At 36.3% G+C, this 20888-nt stretch overlaps 1 protein-coding gene across 2 annotated transcripts in view; it reads right to left on the bottom strand.

The window, feature by feature from the left end:
• The window catches only part of oxr1b (oxidation resistance 1b), a 77329-nt gene extending 56917 nt beyond the window's left edge, over positions 1-20412 (bottom strand). For both annotated transcript variants that reach the window (XM_067425966.1, XM_067425967.1), the window contains exon 1: positions 20314-20412. In XM_067425966.1, the coding sequence (XP_067282067.1) occupies positions 20314-20399 (86 nt within the window). In that variant the 5' untranslated portion in view covers positions 20400-20412. The remainder of the gene's footprint in view (positions 1-20313) is intronic.
• Positions 20413-20888: the final 476 nt, after the last annotated feature.

Here is a 20888-nt window from a genome sequence, read left to right as displayed (position 1 = left end):
AAAAAAAGGCGCACGCATGAAAAATGCAAGTTATTACCTATTCGGGGTCATTCAATAGCCGCGTGTGGTGTCCAGGTTAGTAATTAAATACTAAATGACAGCTTCTGATATATTTTTGTATAGCGATTTAATTCATTGTCCTTCAATTCAGTACTTCAATTCATCTCCCTCTTGCTGGTGTACATTTGGATATTGTGTGGCATAGTCCAGTGAAGGCGTAAGTGTTTATTGCGGATTTTACAGAAGTGCCGCAGGCATGATTTCAGCCTCTGTGCTCGCGCTGGCCAGTGGAAAAGTGGCTAAAGAAGGTTTAAAGGCTCTGTCGTTTCAAAGAATAGCACAACGACAAGCGCGTCGAAGAACGGACGAGAGACAAGGCGCGCGCTGCAGAGCCAAACTATAACCCTAATGCCTATAAACAACACTTGGGTGAAGATGACAGAATAAGACTACTGCACACCGTGACACCGTCGTTTATATTTTTTTTAATAATAATAAAGTAATTTAGTTCAGTTAGAGAACAGGCCGTTCAAATAAAAACGGAAGGTGTCTGCTGCATGAGCCGAACATGTGATCTTTAGCTGACAGATGATCGCAGAAGATTTCAGTGAAATATAAAAGCGCCTATTAAAGGGGGTTTGTCATTGTGTTGTGTATTTCATTAAGAATAATAGGCTAATTTTAAACCGAAACTAAAATCTGCTTGGCCGCACAGAGCGCGCGTTTACTAACGAGCTGTCATTCACGGTGCGCGCACTGGCGCGTTTTCAGTTCATATGGAAGCTTAACTTTTATAGGAATTCATTGAAAGCACTCGCTTTGCATCCGCTCCCCTTATTAATGACCAAGCGGCAGTGTGCATGTTCCTTTCGGTTAGATAGAATAGTGATTTAAAAGCCCAGATACCGGTGATGTCATCACACTTTGATTAACCGGTGGGAAAATGTCCCCATCGTCTCATCCCTACTGTACATTCGCGAGATGGATGCGCATTGCTTAGTTTATCAGAGATAAGGACAAGAACGTATAGGCTATTCAAATGCAAATATAGTCAAATACAACCTTTTTCTAAAACCGAAATAACTATCTCGCAAATGTCGCAACAATAAGAAAAGAACAAATGCGCATATTGTCATAACTTAAGAGTTTACACAGTTCTGTTCTGTCTATGAACAGAAGCTATTCCTAGATATTGCCAGATAATCACTTTACCTCTAAAATAATACTTATAACAGAGTTGGATCATCATGATTTCTGGCATTGTCTTGAGCATTCACTTTTTTGCCAATTCTCTATTGTTAGCCTGGATGGCCCATGTCATTATGCTTCATCATATCGCCTTCTACTGGATGTAAAATGCTCTCTGCCTACATTTTAGAATGTTAAGAGCTACTTCTGAAGTTATTTTGGTGAAAGTAACTCAAAAGTAATACAGGAGTAATGTAACGCATTACAATTCTGAGACAGTAATATTGTAATGTAATGAATTACTTTTAAATAGCAGTAATAAGTAATCTATAATATATTACAGTTTGGAAGTAACTTGCACAACACTGCTTATTTTGCATGAGCATATTGTACATCCCTTAATCCTACCCAAATACCTAAACTTTACAACTACCCTACTAAATTACCTCACTCAATAACTATTTAGTAGAAGTAATTAGAGGAGTTTCATGAGGGAAGTCATTATTAATAGTTAGTTAATAGTGAGAACGGGACCCTAATCTAAAGTGTAACCTAAAATTCTTACTCTGTGAATCCTCTAGCAGCCTAAGACATAAAAAAGCACCAAATCAACATTAAAGAATAATGTGACACTGGTGTCTGGAGTAATGGCTGCTGAAAATTTAGCTTTGCATCACAGGAATAAATACTTAAAATCTATATTTATATAGAAAACTGTTCTTTTGGTCATTAGTTAACTACATTAGTTATCACGAACTAATGAATTGCCCTTATAAAGCATTTATAAATCTTTACCGATGTTAATTTCAACATTTACTAATAAAAATGTAATACAATGAATATCTTGTATTAGTTAATGCAATGTGAACTAACATGAACAAACCATTAACAGCGGTATTTGTATTAAATAACATTACGTCAACTAATGTTAACTAATAAAACCTTATTGTAAAGGGTTACACTGAAAAAAATGACTTTGTGGTATTGTAAAATCTATTACATTAATTCATGTAATTTATACATTGTAAAATCAAGATTAAGTTGGAACTATATATCTCATGTAAAATTTACACAATTTATTAATGTAATAAATTAACTGAGAAGAAAGAGTACATTTTACCATATATTTACAAATAGTATTTAATGTTTTATAGTCACAGCACATTCACCTAAAAATACTAAGTAAATTTTAATCTGAAAAGCAAAGTGAATCTGCCCGCCCCGTTTTTGTTGTTGCTCAAAAAGATCCCGGTTCAGTGGTGGCAGAGACGGTCGGTTTGGGATGTTGCTTTTACATGGCTGACTTATTCTCGGTAAGTTCTGACCTTTCTATTTTAGATTTGTGATAACGATGTACTTCGTTTTGATGGTTTGATTATTGCATATACGTTACGGTTTAAAATTGACTAAAAGTTAGTTTTAATCACAATAACGGTAGCTAAAGCTAAAGCATTATCCACTTCTATAAAGTTGAGACTGGTGTTTAGTCAAAGATAGAGGGGATTAAATGTAGTTAGCCACGTTCTTGTAGAAAAAGTCACCCTGTCTGGTTAACTTCAAAATAATTTAATGTTAGCTGGCCGTGATTAAGTGCTGGCTGCCTGTGTGTGTGTCCTCTAGCTAATGTTAGCATTTTTTTAAAGTGTCTAAGTTAGTTGTTTTTATATCCACTGAAAATTTCACAGCAATTATTATATCAAAGCATAAGTTAGTCTGCACTCTGCACTAAAGAAGGAAAGTTTGGATGGCAGGTGAACTCTGATACCAAATAAGCATTGATGTATAACGTTAGCAACAAGTGCATGAATGTCAGCAATTCTATTTTAGTGAGCTAACGACATGAAGGTCCGGTCACCTTTTTAATGAAAATAAAATGTAATGTTATAAATGTAATTCTATTTCTTAAATGGAATTGTGTTCTTTCTTTCTTACAAACTGTATGCAGGAGGACAGTCGCAGTGTTGCCGCTGAACATATCCTTAAGATGGTCGTCCATGGAGCTGATTGAGAGGATCCAGTCGATGAATGAGCATTAAGGAAAAGTGACCATTCTGTTTCAGCTGGACTATGCATGTGCTCGTCATTAAAGGGTTAAGTTAGTTCAGTTCAGTCTAAAATGAAATGTCTGTCATTAACTCCTCTCCCTAATGTCGCTCCACACCCGTAAGACCTCCGTTCATCTTCACACACAGTTTAAGATATTTAATATTTAGTCCGAGAGCGTATGCAAGTGTATGCACACTATACTGTCCATGTCCAGAAAGGGAATAAAAACATCATCACAGTAGTCCATATGAGACATCAGTGGGTTAATTAGAGTCTCTTGAAGCATCCAAAATACATTTGGGTCCAAAAATGACAAAAACTACGACTTTATTCAGCATTGGCTTCTCTTCACCGTTTGAATCTTTATTTGAGGATTGAACACAAACACGGAAGAGAAGACAATGCTGAATAAAGTCGTAGTTTTTGTTATTTTTGGACTCAAATGTGATACATTTCATATTTGGCTGAACTAACCCTTTAATGTTAGTTATGCCACTGTTGGCTGCTGATGTTTAGTTGAACCATACATGGTTAATTCTACAGTTATTGTAAATTATAATGAATGTACCTTAACTACTTAATCAGTTGATGTGAACATTACTGATTTAATGGTTAATTGTAAATTTTGACATAATAAACTGTTCAACTTTATTGTATTTATGTGTGATTTGTGATAAATGTATTTGATGCAGAGAAAATTATTACATTTATTTGGTTTAAAATAGCAACATTTACATAATAATAGTGAGTAATATAAATTAATTCAACTAAGTAATTCAAAATGTCAAATGGACAAACATTATAAAATCTACTTAATTACTTCATAAGAGTAAATAATACAGATTTATAAAATTTACTTGATTACCTTTAATAAATACAACATGCTAAGTTAAATATAATTAAGTAACATTTACTTAATGTCTTTGCAAATGTTACATTTATAGTTAAGTACATTTTACTTGATATTGGCAAGTAAGTTGTACTTGATATCGCAGCAGTAAATTTTACTTAGAAAAACTGAGTGCAAATTGTTACAAAGATTTTATCAAGTAAATCTTACAAGTTGTTTTTATCAGTGTACCTTTATTTTAAACTGTAATAATATATCACAATATTGCAGCTTTTACTGTATATATGGTCAAATAAATGAGAATATAAGACTTTTCAATAACCGTAACATTACACCAAAACACCGAAACATAACATTCTTACCGACCAAAATTTGCACTCACATATAATTTAGTTAATTTTATACATTTATCTGTTTTTTTTCCCCTGAGGTCCAGGTTTTCCAGCACTAAGCAGTCCATGTTAGCTTCTGTGCCATCTTTTGCAAGTGAAACAAGTAACAGCTGGTCGGGTCGAATATTCAAAGTCTATTTTTACATTATATTTTAATGCATCTAAATGAACACAATGACATCAAGCATCTTTGCTGGAATACCACACAGAAATCAATGCATATTACATTCTGCTTTACATTTTGCAGAGGGCATAAAAGTAGCCTTGAACATTTTGAGTGACTGCCCCTGACAGTTCTTTTGGAGACGCTGCAGTAAAGGCGGAAGTTGAAGGCAAAAGGCTTCAGACGGCACAAGGGACGGGGTCAGACAGGCAGCCCTCTCTAGATGTACTGACCTAGATCAAGAAAGAACAGTACTCTGAAGTCTAACACTTACTCATTCACCAGAGCAATGAGCTCAGGAAACAGAACTCTAGGACAAGCTCATGGGTCCTTTAGGAATTAACCAACCATTCATTTATGTCTCCTACAACCAACCGTGTTCAGGCTTAAAACTCGTTCTGAAAACTTAGATATGGATATTGAAAAATGTCATGGTAATGTCAATAAATATTGACAAACTAAAGCAGGTTGCTAAAGGAAATTGCTGTTGACATTCGTAAAGGGGTTTTAAAAAATCAGACTTCATTGTCACGACTATATCACCTGCTTTTATTGTCCCATAGGGAGACATTATCAAGCCATAAATCTGCACTGAACTTATCAGCTAATGGACTCACTCTCATTTACGACATGCAATTGTCACAGTAAATGTGAAACTGTTTGCCAGAGCCCTCTCCATGTCAACAGTATTTAAGCATTATCTAAGCTTTCATCAACGGCACCCGACCGTTCCTCTGCAGAATGACCTAACTGCTTGTGGTTCGAAAACTTCCAGAGCAAACAAAAGAAAATTTATGGACAACTTGCATGGAAAGAAAAGAAACCAGGAAACAACGGTACTCACTAAAAGGATAATATCAGGGTAACTGCGTCTTTTCACCAATAAATTTACATCTCAAAATTTCTAAGTAGATGAAAGAAATCAACATTTTAAAATTCTCTAATATTTCCCAGGTTTTCCATGATGATTAATGTTGTTACTTGGTGAGTGAGACTTCTGTTTAAATTGCTTTCATTTTTTTATTATTTATTTTATTGTTTCATTAAGTAACAAAATAAAAGGTGAACGCCTCACAATTCATGAAACACAAATCTGAGCTAATGGCTTGAAAAACACTTCTTGAATGTAGATTGTGTTGAATTGAACAGCATTTTAAAGGGTTTTATTAGTGACATTCACACACATTTGTTTTGCAAATTAAGCCCAATGTGAGGATATTTTGGTTTGCATATCAATTCCAATAGCCAAGCATTACCACATTGTGTGTAGCTGATTAAAATGGTGGGTAAGAAATAAAGTTTCATCAAAAAGGGGTGACTTCTTGTCTTCAGACCTTCAAGGACACTGCAGCCAAAAGCATATTCCAGTACAATACTTGCATACAAACTTTGCGTTAAGAGTCAGTTTCGCCTATGCAGGAACCCACTAAAATAATCTCCATTCTAACACAAATTATTGCCACAAATCAAACAAAACCCTTGAATATTTGTACCCTTTACTGACACTTAGTTCTTTAAAGAGGTCCTATTATGCTCTTTTACAACTTGCTTTAGTGCATAATTTACGTCAAATTCTCAATATCAGTGTGCACTGTTTCTGAACTCCCTGAAATGCCTCAACTGTAGTCATGAGTTTTCTTCTAGGAATGAACACATCACAATGTTCCTCATTTAAATAATTCTTTCTCACCCAAGGCATATGCAAAATAATAGGGAAGAATCCTGAGAGTTGCGATAATAGTGTGCTGAAACTTGCAGAACGGGAGTGACATTTCTCAAATAAGCTCAAAGCAGTTGACCAATCACAACACTGGTCCAGCCGACCAATCAGACCACATTGTTGTTTTTTTGATGGAGGAGCTTCCTCGAGGAACTAAACACAGCGTTACTGACAGACTGGGAAGAGAGGTGCTGCAATAATGTAAAATATATAAAAAATGTGTTTTTCAAACATTTAAGCATGAATTCTAGTAGTCTAGTAGCCCCTAAAAACAAAATCAAGACTTTGAAAAAGGGCATTTTAGGTCCTCTTTAATAAGCATATTAATTTCTAATTCAGGGTAACCCCTGGTGTAGGCAACATACTGTAGGCGGTTGCCTAGGGCGCAAAAAGACAGAGGAGCGCTGCAAGAGAGGCAGACCCCGTGTTTTACGAAGGATAGTAGAGACTGCTAAGCACGCTAACGATGCTTGATACTCTAATAATATCAGCGAAACTGATTTGACAAATGCTCCAGTGTTTGTGCTCTAGAGAGCATCAACGGGTTTCCATTTACAACGTGTTTTTTCAGAGTTGAGCAATGAAGCCAATCACAGACATGTCAGGTGATCTCTTGAACGCAATGACCAATCAGAGGCGTTTGTCAGAATCCACTCACCACTCAAAACACTGGAGTTTTGTTCAGTGCCGAGTTCTGCTGGCTCGTGAATCCTCTCTTGATAACAACCAAAGTTTAGACATGACACAGTGTAAAAAGAGATACATTGTGCAGTGTAGACCGCTTCACTGATTATAACGGATCTTTGGTTTGCCATTAGCATTCGCCACTTAAACTATCCGGTGGAAAGAAAATGAGTGAAATCACAAGTTAAAGATTTGTGTTCTTTTCTGAAATATCTTTTTTAGAACCTCTTTACTGGTAATTAACACTAACATTGTGGGCTGTATTTGCACATAAAGTCAATGTATTTTGTATGTTGTTTATTATTACCATTTATCTACTTTAAAGCCTGGACTGACCCACAGAACAATCATATCATGCTCTTTGAAATAAAACCGCATAGGTTAAGTGATGTCAAGTCTGAATGTTAGGTTCAAATATTTAAAAACTGCTTCACATGTGAAACAAGTCAAAGAAAGAGTTAAGTGACAGAAAAATGAATACATCAACTTGCAGTTGTCATTTATAATACTTTAATATCAGCATGGAACATGTTTAATGAGGGGAAAGAGGGCATTAATAGAGATTATAAAAGATTTTAAGCTGCTCAAACTCCTGCTGAACTCCTTAAATATTACATAACAGCAGCAGGTGTTCGACTGATACCCTATTAGCACTGATCATTAAAATATTAACAAAATTTAATCTGAGTGTTACTATTCTGATTTATATATAACATAAATAAATAAATAGTTTTGTTATCTTGTCAACCAAATGCAAGTAGAAGTTAAAAGCGTCAAGTCATAAAAGGGTGACTGCATTATTGTTCTCTCCTTAAAAAAAAATAATAATAAAAAAATAAAAATATATAATAAAAAACAAAGAAACAAACAAAAAAATAAATATATATATATATATATATATATATTGTATTTTTTTATATATTATTTATATATATATATATATATATATATACACACACACACACACACACACACACACACACACACACACACACACACACACACATCCAAATACATAAAAATGATGGCTCTTTTTTGCCTTGGTCCACCTAGGAACCATCACAACACAATCCCTCTAACAACCTCTCAGAAGACCTTAGCGACCCCATAGCAACTCTCTGGCAACCGCCAGTGCCAACAAAAGACCGTTTTTGTAATGAAATTGTAAAATCCAGCAGAGAGTTTGTTATTGCACAAGTCTGATGATAATATGAGGGGTATTAAATATTCACATTCTGTGCCTTTGTCGAACGGAGATTCTGACATCAAAGTCTGGAACTGGGTCACTGTTGAATATGTTCAACAAGAACAAACACTATCAAAAAGAAAAAGACTGCTGGGGAAACTTCTGTTTTCACAAAGCAGAGACGGAAATGCATAATTGAATCTAAAATAGCAGTGCACTTCACTGAAATAAAGAATTCTGCAACAAGATCATGCCAATGAAACGCATAAACAGAGAGACGGCAACCGAACTATTTATGCAGCAAATTGATTTGGCACGACTTGGCTTTTTGACTAAATGAATTTATGTGCAATGGGCAATTTTAGATAAACATTTATCATGAAATAAATAAATCAGTAAATTAATGAATTAATTAATAATAAAACACTTTGAAATTCTTTTAATATTTTAGTTTTATTTCTATTTTTGGCCCACAATTTGCATTAATCACTCAGTAATTTTACATAAAATAAGATTTGACAGTTACATATACAAGTATCAGTAGATGAAAAGCAGACCACAAATTATACAGAGTTGAACTATTAAGCATGCAGAAAGATATTCAGCATTTCTATTAAAAGCTTGCAGAGACACGTTTGTTAGACAGAACCAGGGACGAATCAATTTAGCTAAGAGGTTGTATTCTGTCTAATCTGTCAAACAGAATTCAAAATATTACAAATGTGCCTTTCCGTTTTGAAATGATTCCCTTTTCAAAATGTATTTAAATGAGTGATATTTCACTGGAGAGTTAGATGTAATATTAAATGACTGTTGCATTCAATGTTTCCCCCCTCATCACTCTAGAAACATCAGTCAAGGTCTTCAGGCTTATTACGTAAGCACTTGAGTTTCTAGTACAGACTGCATAATCCACTCTAAGAAAAGTACTCTGTGTTCCTTCATGCTCTCATAGGTGCACTTGTTCTTTTAAAGATTTCTTCCTTTCTGCAAAAGACAGACGAGTCAAACTAAATTAAGTAAGGTGGGAGATGTTACAACTCTACAAATGACAACCTTAAAGGAGGAATCACTCCAGAAATAAAAATTTGTTAGCAATTAAGGAGGGCCTAATGGTAATTGCTCAGTCCTTGCCATTCCTCGTAGTTACACCAGCGACATAAAGGAAATTAAAGTTCACCTATGCACCTATGCCGTTTTCAATGCAATACTTTAAGAACCCCGGAGTCTTCTTACACTACACTGATCTTTTGCTCAAGGAAAGTGAGCCTTCCATTCTCATGAGATCTTTGAAACTTTCTCTGCAATGTGCAGCGAGTTTATTAAATGCCGTTACAGAACAGTCACTCTGAATTAGCCGAGTGCTCATTGTTTGTGTAGTTTAAGCGCTGTAGTGTAGTTAGGTGCATGCGCCTGGATGTTTATGTTCATAAGATATATGCGCTATACAGGCTTCACATCAAAAACATGCCCACTATTGCTTCCAAAATACTTTTTTCCCGCTTACATAATTCAGATGGGACTACATGTTTCATTTATCCCTGAAGAAATGTCTTTCATCTTACAACATTGTATCTGTGGAGAACGCATGGCATCCCTTTTTAGTCTTTGCTGTAAAGTTTGGACATCTGTTTAAAGCCTCTAATGCTTACCAAGGCTGTATGCATTTCATCAAAAACGCAGTAAAAGCAGTAAAATATTATTATAGCGGTTTTCCATTTTAATATATTTTATATAATTTATTCCTGAATGCAAAGCTGAATTTTCAGTATCATTACGCCAGTCTTCAGTGTCACATGATCCTTCAGAAATCATTCGAATATATGATCTTATTCTATAATTTTCATTTTAAAGTATAGAATTGGTAACATTATAGAATAATTTTTTTATCTTTTAATTTTTGGTTTTTATGATAGCCAAGTGGGAACTAAGTATTCACTGTGTGAATTTTTGCAGCATCTAGCGTTGAGGTTGCGAATTGCAACCATCTACCCTTGAGCCCTCCCTTTCGAAGCACATAGAGAAGCTACGGTGGCCAACCCAGGACAAATATGTCGTCTGACACAGCAGAGAGTAGCAAGCGCCATTTGTCCCTTTAGGGTTACTGTAGAAATATGACAGCGCAAAATGGTGACTTCATGGTAAGGGGACCCGTGGTGTATGCAGAGAGAGATAATTTGTTTTCTTCATTATTATTTTATTATTATTTATTGATTCATTTTATTATTGTATAGTGTTATTAATGTTTTGGCAATGCAAAGATTCAAGAAACAAACATGTGTTGCACACGAACACCTCAGCTACCACTAGCCAACAGCTCAATACATTACATATCATTTAATAATTAAAAAAAACATGTTATCACATGTTAGGATATGCTTTTTAATAATAAAGTTACATTATGTAACTTTTGGGTGTCTAGTGGTTCAACAAATATACATGCATTCTGCAGACGAACAGTGTTTTGGTTGTGCTTCGGCTCTGTGAGACTGTGGACAAATATGATGATCCTTCACCATAGATAATCCTTTACAACGAACTTGGTTACAGAGCGGCAATTTATTTGTTAAATAAAATACCTTACTCACCCGTTGAGTAATAAAAAAGCAATCTCTGTGTCGCTTTTACAACATTTCAAACACCTCAGTTATTGGCATTTCAGAAAAGGCAAGCAAATGTTGATTCTGGTTTTATTACGAGCTCTGTCACATTCTCTTTTTGCCAGCAGGCTCTCGTCTGTAGCTCCTCACAAGGCTATTGCTCCTACATAAAAGATTATTTTTTATCAGTTCTTGTCTATTGGTCGTTATATTTCTCAAAGATTTCAGCTGGCTTCAGCACTGCCACTCTGAGCTCAATTGCTATGCCTGAGGTAAAACACGCTAGCCTGATGTGGTCATAGTCAATTCTAGTCAGAATATGAGTCTGAAACTGCTCCATTGGGCTGTGATTATGGGGCGTGTTTCAACCGAACCAGGAAAGACCTCAATTGGATAGACCTACAACCAATCAGAGCAATGAAGCGACGCATTGTCAAATGTCAACAGAGTTCAACTGCACTGTGTTGCCAAGTCCGCGTTTTTTCCACGGGTTGAAACGACTATTATGTGATATATAGACCCATGAGTGCGAATTTTAGCAGGCAACCTTGCCAAAATAACACACATTTAACCCCCCAAACGCCATTTTTTTCCCCGGAGAAACCCCCGAGAAGCTATTAGGGCTAGTAGTTGGCGCGTTTTGCTGTAAAAACTTGGCAACCCTGTCTGCACGCGCGCTGAAATCAGGCTGGAATACACGATCTTTGCCAGTGTTGTAAAATAATTTAATGATACACAGAGTACTTACCCAACATGATCATCATTTCTGAGAGAAATTGAGATGGCGAATGCAGATACAAACAAGCTCTCCGTTTAGGATTCAAACACATATAATCCAAGCCCCTTTGATGATGTGCATGATTACGTTAGGCTACTGTTTATCATCTGTCCGTCATCGTCTAAAGCCCGCCCTGATGATTTCATTGGCCCGAACAGTTTCTGTTCGGAGCTAATTACTCCTCTATGGAGCGATGCCAGACCGAACTGCTCGGCCTAAAAAATGTGTGGGCGGGGCTAAGTTCGGCTGGCATCCAGGCTAAAAACACGCCCCCCAAATAAAGAAATATAAATAAATAAATGTGGAAATAAAGGTTTTACATTTCTTCTTTGTATATTCATTCATTTATATTGTCAGCTTTTGGAATTCCATATATGATCAGCGACTAGTCGGCGTCAAGCTTAAAGTGTCATGATAGAGCATTAAAGTCAAATAGTCGGTGCAACCCCTAATAGCCGGAGGAACTATTCTCTTTTGACAGATACGACAAGACACACACGGCTAAGAGATGCATGTTTGCAATTTCCTGCAAAAACCTGACATGATATACAGCAGGTCTAAAATATAAACACTTATAATAGGCTTACCATAATTTTTAAACATATTTTGGAAGAAGAACTGACGATGAATTGACTCATTATTTACCTTTTGAACACAGTGTACCTTTAATTCTTTAATGAGTATCTCATTAAATACTGAAATGTTTAGCTTGTTTTCTGTTGCAAACAGTTGTTTAATTTTGCACAAATTAAACAACCGTAACCAAATACTGTAATAACAGATGCTTTTCTTGTGTTCTAAACAGGCAGTGTGTCTTCAGGTAATCAGGTAAAGGCCAAACAGCTCTCAGCTTGATTTAGATGGTGTGGATTAGTTAAACCTGCCACTGTGATCCTTATTCACCTGAACCAAGAAAGCTGTAAACTAACACCTTTCTTTTCTAGACTTACGTCATGTACTGACGTAGTTACTCCATTAGACGAGACAAATCCAGAGATGAGTCTTGATAATACTGTGGAAAACCTTTCAAAATGAGCAGTTCTGAACTCTTAACACCACCCCTTGTAGTTTTAATATAATCAATAGGAAGCTATAAAAAATGTGGAAGATATCTTTTCCCAAGGAATCCATCACTGTTTCTTGCAGAGATAACAGCCTGGTACTGCGGATAAAAATAACTCAAAACAACAAAGGACCTCAGACTACCTTCCAAACAACCCGAAACACCACTAAAATAGGCATGAATGCATTTTAACTGGCACAAAGGAATAACTAACCAACAGTATATAAATAAAACAATCCCAAAAACAGTCATCAATAAAACACAAATGTGGTCCTCTTTAATGCAATTGGCCCCGCCATTAGAGCACGTCTGGAAGCCTTAAGGAGAATATTTCATCCTCATAATAGTGGAATGGAAAGTGCATATGGAGAAATGGAGATTATGGCATCCATCAAGCAGGACGACAGCTGTGTAGTGAGGTGGGGAGGGGGTGTTAGGGGTTAGAGAGGATTATGTAATCCTCTTGAGATTTTTACGCTTGAACCCTTCAATGATGCATCGCAGGGCTAAAACAAAAATTCAAGAGCCCTGCTCCTGCTTATGTTCAGCAAAGTCTCATTTACAGCCTGAATTTATTCCAATCCAGGAGTATCTTCACCTGGGGTCTACGCCATTTAAATGATGACGCTTTGATCTCATCTCCTGTGGTTTCCTACCAGAGCTCGATTCTCATCACAAAGTTCACTTTTAGAAAACTCACTGTCCTGCTCTGCCACGAACGTCAACATCTCTTAAAGGGATCTGCTTTCGTGTGTGTGCGCCTAAAGCATGGTGCAGTCACACTGAATTCATAAGTATCAAGTCACGTGGTCATACTGATTTATGGGCAATCAATAATTGTATGATGCATATGTTTTGAATGTAAGTCTAACAAGAATGTATACTGTTGTTTCGGTCCATGTATTAAAAATGATGACCACCAGCTTTTGTAAATAAATGACCATTGCCTGCCACTTCCTAACATATCTACCACTACATATAATTGTTAAAAATCCTGTAATAAATAATAATTGTATCCCTTTAAACTCATATTTGATCACCAAAATTACATATTAAAAGTTTTCTCCTGTAAAAAAAAAAAGCATTCATGCCTTAAAATAGCTAATGAATGTAACTCTACAGTCTTGATACACGCATCTATAAATATGCAAATGAGCCCGCATCCACTCACTCATACAGGCTCAGATGTATCAGAATGGTAATGCGTTTTATGTATCGCTCTCTACAACGCTGGACACAGCGGTAATCAATGATTAGCCTTTGGCTTGACTATGTTATCAAACAGTTAATAATGTGTTGCTAAAGTTATACAAACCATGTTTCTGTTTGCCCTCTCAGAGTCAGACAGCTGCCTTCTAAAAATCTGCATCCAGAAATACTTTGAACAACGTAGAACATCAGTGGAGAAATGCATGTAGGTCATTTATCAGCTATATTGCTAAATGTTCCTGATTTTTCATATCAACAGAAAAATATACTGTGATAACCTGGCTTCTCCTGCTGCAGAGTATAGTTAATGATATGCTAAAGCCCCTCCTGACAGGATTGGTTACAAGTTAGTTTGTGATTTAAGAAACACTGACGACTTCAAAATGTGTTTTTGTCTTTTTTCACTGCAGTTTTAAGGAGAAAATACTAATTTGAGCATTAAAAACACCACGTAGACACATACAACATTAAAAACTTTAACAAAATTATCTTGATTTTGAAAGTGCCTTTACCTACATTATCCCTCTTTAGCATTTGTATACAAATCAGTTTGCAAATGCATGACACTTCCTTGTACCCAATAATCACAAAACTCCGTTATACAACGTTATTGAGTTGTAGGTGGTTGCCATGGTGTTGCTATGCAGTTGCTAAAATGCTTACCAGTATTTTGGTCTCAAAATATGGATCTGATCCCTCCTTTATATAAATCTCAGCTTTTTATGATATGCTTCGAAAAGTGATGGCACACATCTCAATCAATTGCACAATTAGAGGTTTCATTCATATGCATAGTTACACATTAATTTAATACTTAGGATAAGTGATTTTGAATGTACATTTAAGCCTAAGTATGTGCAAAATCATGCTTGACTCCAAAAAAACATGTACAAACGGTGTAAACCACTGTGTACTGACCTCTTTGTGTTGAACATTCTGAGTCCTTGTTATCCTGTGTTGGATGAGTGACACAAAGACAGCGATAGGCCAGCTCTATGGAGTAGACCTGAAGGAAGAGAGTATGGTTACAGGGAGAGGTTCAATCAACATCTCATGGTATCAGGTTAAAAAAGAATCCAAGGACCAATAACCTCATCTCTGTAAGGGGTGTGACCTCTACGGGTGAGCAAATTACAACTGAGAGTCACAATCCAAGAGACTTGAGCAAAATCAGGGGGAAGCTGGACATGTTAGTTTTATGTCCACTAATTGCCGAGCAGATGGTGTTTACCAAGGGATTAGTTTGTAGATTTCCTGTCTACAGTCTTATCTTTTGTTATATAACTTCCCCAAAGAGCAGAAGAGAACATGATTATAAATGATTATTGTCTTCTTTGGTTGAAAGCACCAGAGCTAACTTTGTGCTAACTCGATTAACAAGTCAATAAGAAACCAAAGATCAGCTTTAATAGACCTGCCTTAAAGGCAATTCAAATACAAATGACTATAATTCTGTTTTTCCACTCTCTATTTAAACGCATGACATTGAATACCGGTATATGTATATTTAAATATTTGCAGACACCTGCCATTGCAGGTGTACACTAGGCCCCAAAACTTCTCGTGCTCGTCAAAATCTTTTTGTTAGCTAATGAGATCAATGGCGAGATAAGTCATATGTCAACTAGGGCTGCCCGTCCAAGCAGAGTGCATCAATAATGTACGAATACGGCCAGTGTAAGACGTAGGCACTCGTAAACCCTCTGTTAGTCTACTAGTCTATTAGTCAACCTACCTCAACTACAAAGCTTAGGTGAAAATCATTGGTATATCATAGATTTTAATACGTCAAGCAAAAGATGCGATTCATCTCTGGGATGAGATTGGGAAAGTAGAAAGCATGTACACAATGGACACCAGAAATAGCATGGCTCCTGGTCTGAATATTGATGAAAAGAAAAGGAGATATTAACTGAAGACTGCCTCAAATGCCCCTCGTCTAAGAGGTAATGGATAACTTTATGAATGGAAATGGATTTTCCTTTAATTGAGGATGACCTTCTGGCCATCTGGTTTCATTAGAGTGAGCCATAGCACGAAATGACAACGGTAATTGTTCCGACGGTGATGCAAACAGAGCCAGTAGACTATAATCGAATTGCCTAAGACCATGACTAAACATGGAGGACTTCAGGCTGATGCAAACAAATAAATTCACTGTATTTTGCCAATGCGTGCCATGCATACAATCCATTACAATTCTTCAGCATGTAGTCATAATAACATTCAACTTACTGTGTCAAACATAAATTACATGCACTTGTATGTGCATGTGGCAAGGTATAAATACAAAGTACACACATTTGCATTGGATTAAAAGTCACTAATGAGCCTCATTAATAAACATCTGGTCCATATATCGCACAACAGCAGGGAAAGATCAAAGTGCACCACGCTAGACTGAAGGGATGTGGCCCCTGGGAGAGAATAGCTAACACTCATTACTAACAGTTGCTGAGTTTAGTCAATTACTCCATGAATGGCAATTTCCACCACTAGCGGATTAGAAAAATACATTTTTGTTCTTAACCACAGCACCGTTTCGACAGTGGTGGGTTATAAACAAATGTCTTTTTAGTCATTCAATTATTTAAGGTAGCTTGATGGGTTTCTCCTAAGAGAATAGCAGTTTCAAATGTATTATAAATGTAAATGCAAGCGTGTGTCCCTGCAGATAGTTTATGGATTATCTACAGCAGACTTCAAGACTTTTCACTGCACCAAAATACTAGAGAAGAGTGGGATAAAATGTATCACTTTAACTAGTGGTTGAAATGGGTACTGCAGGCCAAATTCAAAATATAGTTTGCCCCGAGCCTCCTCAGACTCGATGCTCACGCGGGTTGCCAGTTTGAGGACATGTAGCAGAAACGAGCGCAACTGACAATGAAAGGTGAAGAGACTTACACACTGTAAGTTGATGAGTTGATTTATCCGCATTTTAATGTTCTTTTTTAGATTTAAAGGTGTCATGAAGTGACCTTTAAAAAAATGTTATACTGTTGTCTGAGGTCAACTAATGACGTTCGTACGGTTTTTACATTCAAAAACATCATAACTAATAAGTAATAGGCCATTTTCTGCACTGGTTTTGAAGCTCTCTCCAAAACGTTGGGTTTTGATGGGCATGCATCACTGGAGACTTGGAAGTAAACGCCCACAGCTAGGATTGGATAAGATTTGCATATTTAATTTTGAAAGTGGCAACCGGAATGATTCAAGTACGTCTTTATCAAACAACCACAATGATTTATTTCTCATCCACCCGCGACTGATTGGACTATAATTCGTGGATAACGTAGCCCGCACGATTGTTCAATATAAGCACGAACCGCACACACACACACACACACACATACGTGCGTGCCCTTCAAACGTCAAGTCAAGAAAGAGAGAATAGAAGAATAAGAAAGGAATATTATTAAATTCATCGGCTTGCTGATAGGCTTACGTTTTGGTAGCCTGTCTGGAAAACACACAGCCCCGGGACATTGGGTTTTGCGAGCCCTGGCCCATGCATGTCTAGCTTGTCCAGCGTGCTAAAGGTATGTTCCATTAGACACGTACACATAAGCAAAATGATCTATAACAATGCAATACTGTTACATATTAAAAAAAAACAGGTGCAGCGTAATGCGCTCTGATTGGTCGGTTGGCCCAGTGTGTTGTGATTGGTCAACCACTTTGAGTGTGTTTCAGAAATGTCACACCCCTTTACCATAACTACTAACACAACACAACCAAGCCTCTACCCCCTTTTTTGCATATGCTTTTGGCTGGAATTATTTCAATGAGAGATATTGTCACATGTTCTTGCCTAAAAGCGAATTGCAACTGCCCTCCGCTCACTTTGGAAACATAGAGAAGCTATGGTGGCCGACAGGACAACGGGTTACTGTAGAAACATGGTGGGCGAATAATGCGACACTATCATAAATGCATATATTCATAAATTAGCCAGGAAAGGTTTGAATGAAAACAACAACATTTTGAACAAGTAGTTGCAATATTAAAATAATTTTGTAATACAATGTGTTGCATTTGGAGGCTAGGCTTACATCCATAATAATTAAGTCACTAACACACTTTATGTGATACCTCGTGGTTGTCACTGTCCGGTGGGAAACCGTATCTCCAAAAACTCAACCTTTCAAGAAATGTCTTTTTAAATTATTTACACCACGTTTTCAAAGTTGGTGGTGTGGCATGTGGTAAGATACTTGAATGTGTCACTATATTAATAGCATTTGAACAAAATCAAGCTCAAATGGAGGTACGATGTTTTTGACCAGCGAATTTCGAGAATTTGTATTGAGAATGGGGAGATGGCCTACCGTAGGTGTTTTGTCCATTATTATAACAGCCGTATCTGAGGTAATGCATTACTTTTTCACCAACATACACGTTCAGTGTAGTTTACGGCTATGGGGATTATTAAAGACGAAGTGTTATGCACAGGAAAGCATTGGATGACTCGATAAATGCTAGACTAAGACACTCTTCTCCGCTCCTCAAATAAATAAAACATTAGTATTATTTATATATATTTTGTTTCTTGAGTAAAATAAAACGCTATGCTTATTCAAACAACCAGTTCTTTAATTACCTTGCATTGCAAACAAGCAGAGTCGGTTCAGCCTGCGTGTGGCACTTCGTTCACGATGGAGGAGGGGTGGAGTTATGAGGTTTGATTGACAGTGTTAGGATCCAATGGAATTACGAGGTTTAGACGCAAGCTCTTTTAAATTCTTTTCATTGTTTAAATAGTTGAGAGACATAAAGGGTGAACCATAGCTATATGAAAAAAAATACGAATTATGAAAATATAAGAATGCAAAGATATTAAATAATAAAAATGGTTTTGATACACTCACAATTCAACATATAAATATTTTCATTTCACCAGCCATGTATAACTTTTACTTGAACTTTTTATTATAATTTTTTTTATTACTTTTTTAGCATTAAAATGCTTTTCATTGTCCTAATGTGCATCAATCAGATTACATGCAGCTGTATATGAATGCTAATTTCTAAATACACATGATGAAAAACATGCAAAAATGTGATTGTTAGAAAGAAGAGACACCATTTATCCAACTCTCCCCAACACATATAATTAGATACATTATGGAAATATAATTTTAATTATATGACTAATTCTAGCCAACCTGAAATCTGTCCAATATGAAATCGGTACTGATTTCAGCACTGGACAGCGGCCAACAGTTCACAATCACATGATTTCCCTCTTCAGGCATACGCTGTTGTTTACAAATCTACAAAAGTAGTCTACATTAACATCGATGGTATCCTAAGAGACAAGCATGAGCCACTAAAAGCTCTTGCTGGAAAACAAGATGGCATTATTGAAGTGCAGCAGCCATGACCATTGGAGCACAATGAGCATATTTATGTAACAAGGTTAATTTACAGCAAAACAGCACTCATCAATAACATTGATATAACAGAGCCACTTCAGTTTGTGAGTGCATAGCTCTGTACAGACTGCTCTTCAGTCATTTCAGTGGCTGGATCTTTACAGCAATGTGTCTAAGCCATGCAAACAGGCCATCTCTTTGGTAATTTATAGACAGCAGCTACCTAGACATTATTATTCACTGGGTTTCTCTATGGCAGCTTTCCATGAGTGTGGATGTGAAAGCACTGCTGCTCTGAGATCGATCAATCAATGAGGACATACCAACAGCAATACAGCATCTCTGGGTTTCAATTACAGAGTTTGCATCAAAATCTTTTGGTACTACCGTGACACCCTTTGACAGAATGGCTATATATATACTTACTTAGTGAGATTTAGTGTCATATTATGTTTAAATTGCATGACCAGACGAAATTATGGGGGGGGGGGGGGGGGGGCTTGCATATTTACCAATAAATGCAAGCATGTTTTTTTTTTCATTAACAGACGGATCAGTTATCTCTATCTGGAAAGTGCAGATATAATATTTTAAAGTAAAACAAAGTATTATCAAGACAAAACAGAAAAGAGATTTAAAAAAAAAAATAGTTTTTTATTTTTTCTATAACATACTCAACAACATGTATACAAACATACAAACATACATATACAGTAAACTTCATTTCTGGATTCCTTAAATTATGCAGCCCCAAATAAATACTTTTATAATAAAAATAAATGAAATGCAGTGTATAAAATGAAACTATAGTGCAACAATATAGTCCCATTGGCAATTTCAGCTCCCCAAAAAATGTCCCTCTTGTCATCCAAAACTCCAAGAAAAAAAAGTACATTATTTCCTGGACTGTTATTCTGTCCTATACGGGTGCTGCCCGAAGAAACAGTCAAGTTCAAGTTAAATAAGCTATGTTTTCCTTCATTGTTTTATTTACATCCAGACTCAACTGTTCATTCTTATAACAATTAGCACTTGAAATAAATTCGTGCCTACCTTAAGCCAGGTAATGCGTCAGCAAATCCAGTGAATGTGTCATACCATGCAGTGTTTATGAATACACCTGCCAGAGACTCTACCATTCACACTATGCCAGCATTAGCGTTCTGAAAGTGCTATTAAATGACCGGAACATACCATCACATCCTGAGGTAAAGGGGTGCGGAAGATCCCATCCCACCACAACGAGACCAAACATAGACGCATGGATGTGAGCTCTAAATGCGTGTTCCATAATTATGGAGACATATAGAAACACTACATATACACGATGATATTCAAGGATACATTAACAGAGAAGGCAGGGAATAATTAAAAAAAAACGTATGTTTTCATCCACACATCCCTTTACACACAAATTACAGACCAATAAAGTTTATGTCCTGGAAAAAGCTCTAAAATAAGAGCTTGTTATAAGAATTGTTATTATTATAACAAATGATTATGAGGAATATCTTCATCATTGTATGTGATAATTTAATTTAATTGGAGACATATAGAAACATTACATACATGATGATATGCAAGGATACATTCACAGAGGAGGCAGGGAATAAATAATAATAATAATA

Source organism: Pseudorasbora parva, chromosome 19 (assembly GCF_024679245.1).
Source record: "Pseudorasbora parva isolate DD20220531a chromosome 19, ASM2467924v1, whole genome shotgun sequence".
Lineage (NCBI taxonomy): Eukaryota > Metazoa > Chordata > Actinopteri > Cypriniformes > Gobionidae > Pseudorasbora > Pseudorasbora parva.
The sequence above is the reverse complement of the archived record's forward strand: the minus strand, read 5'-3'. Positions and strand labels throughout refer to the sequence as shown.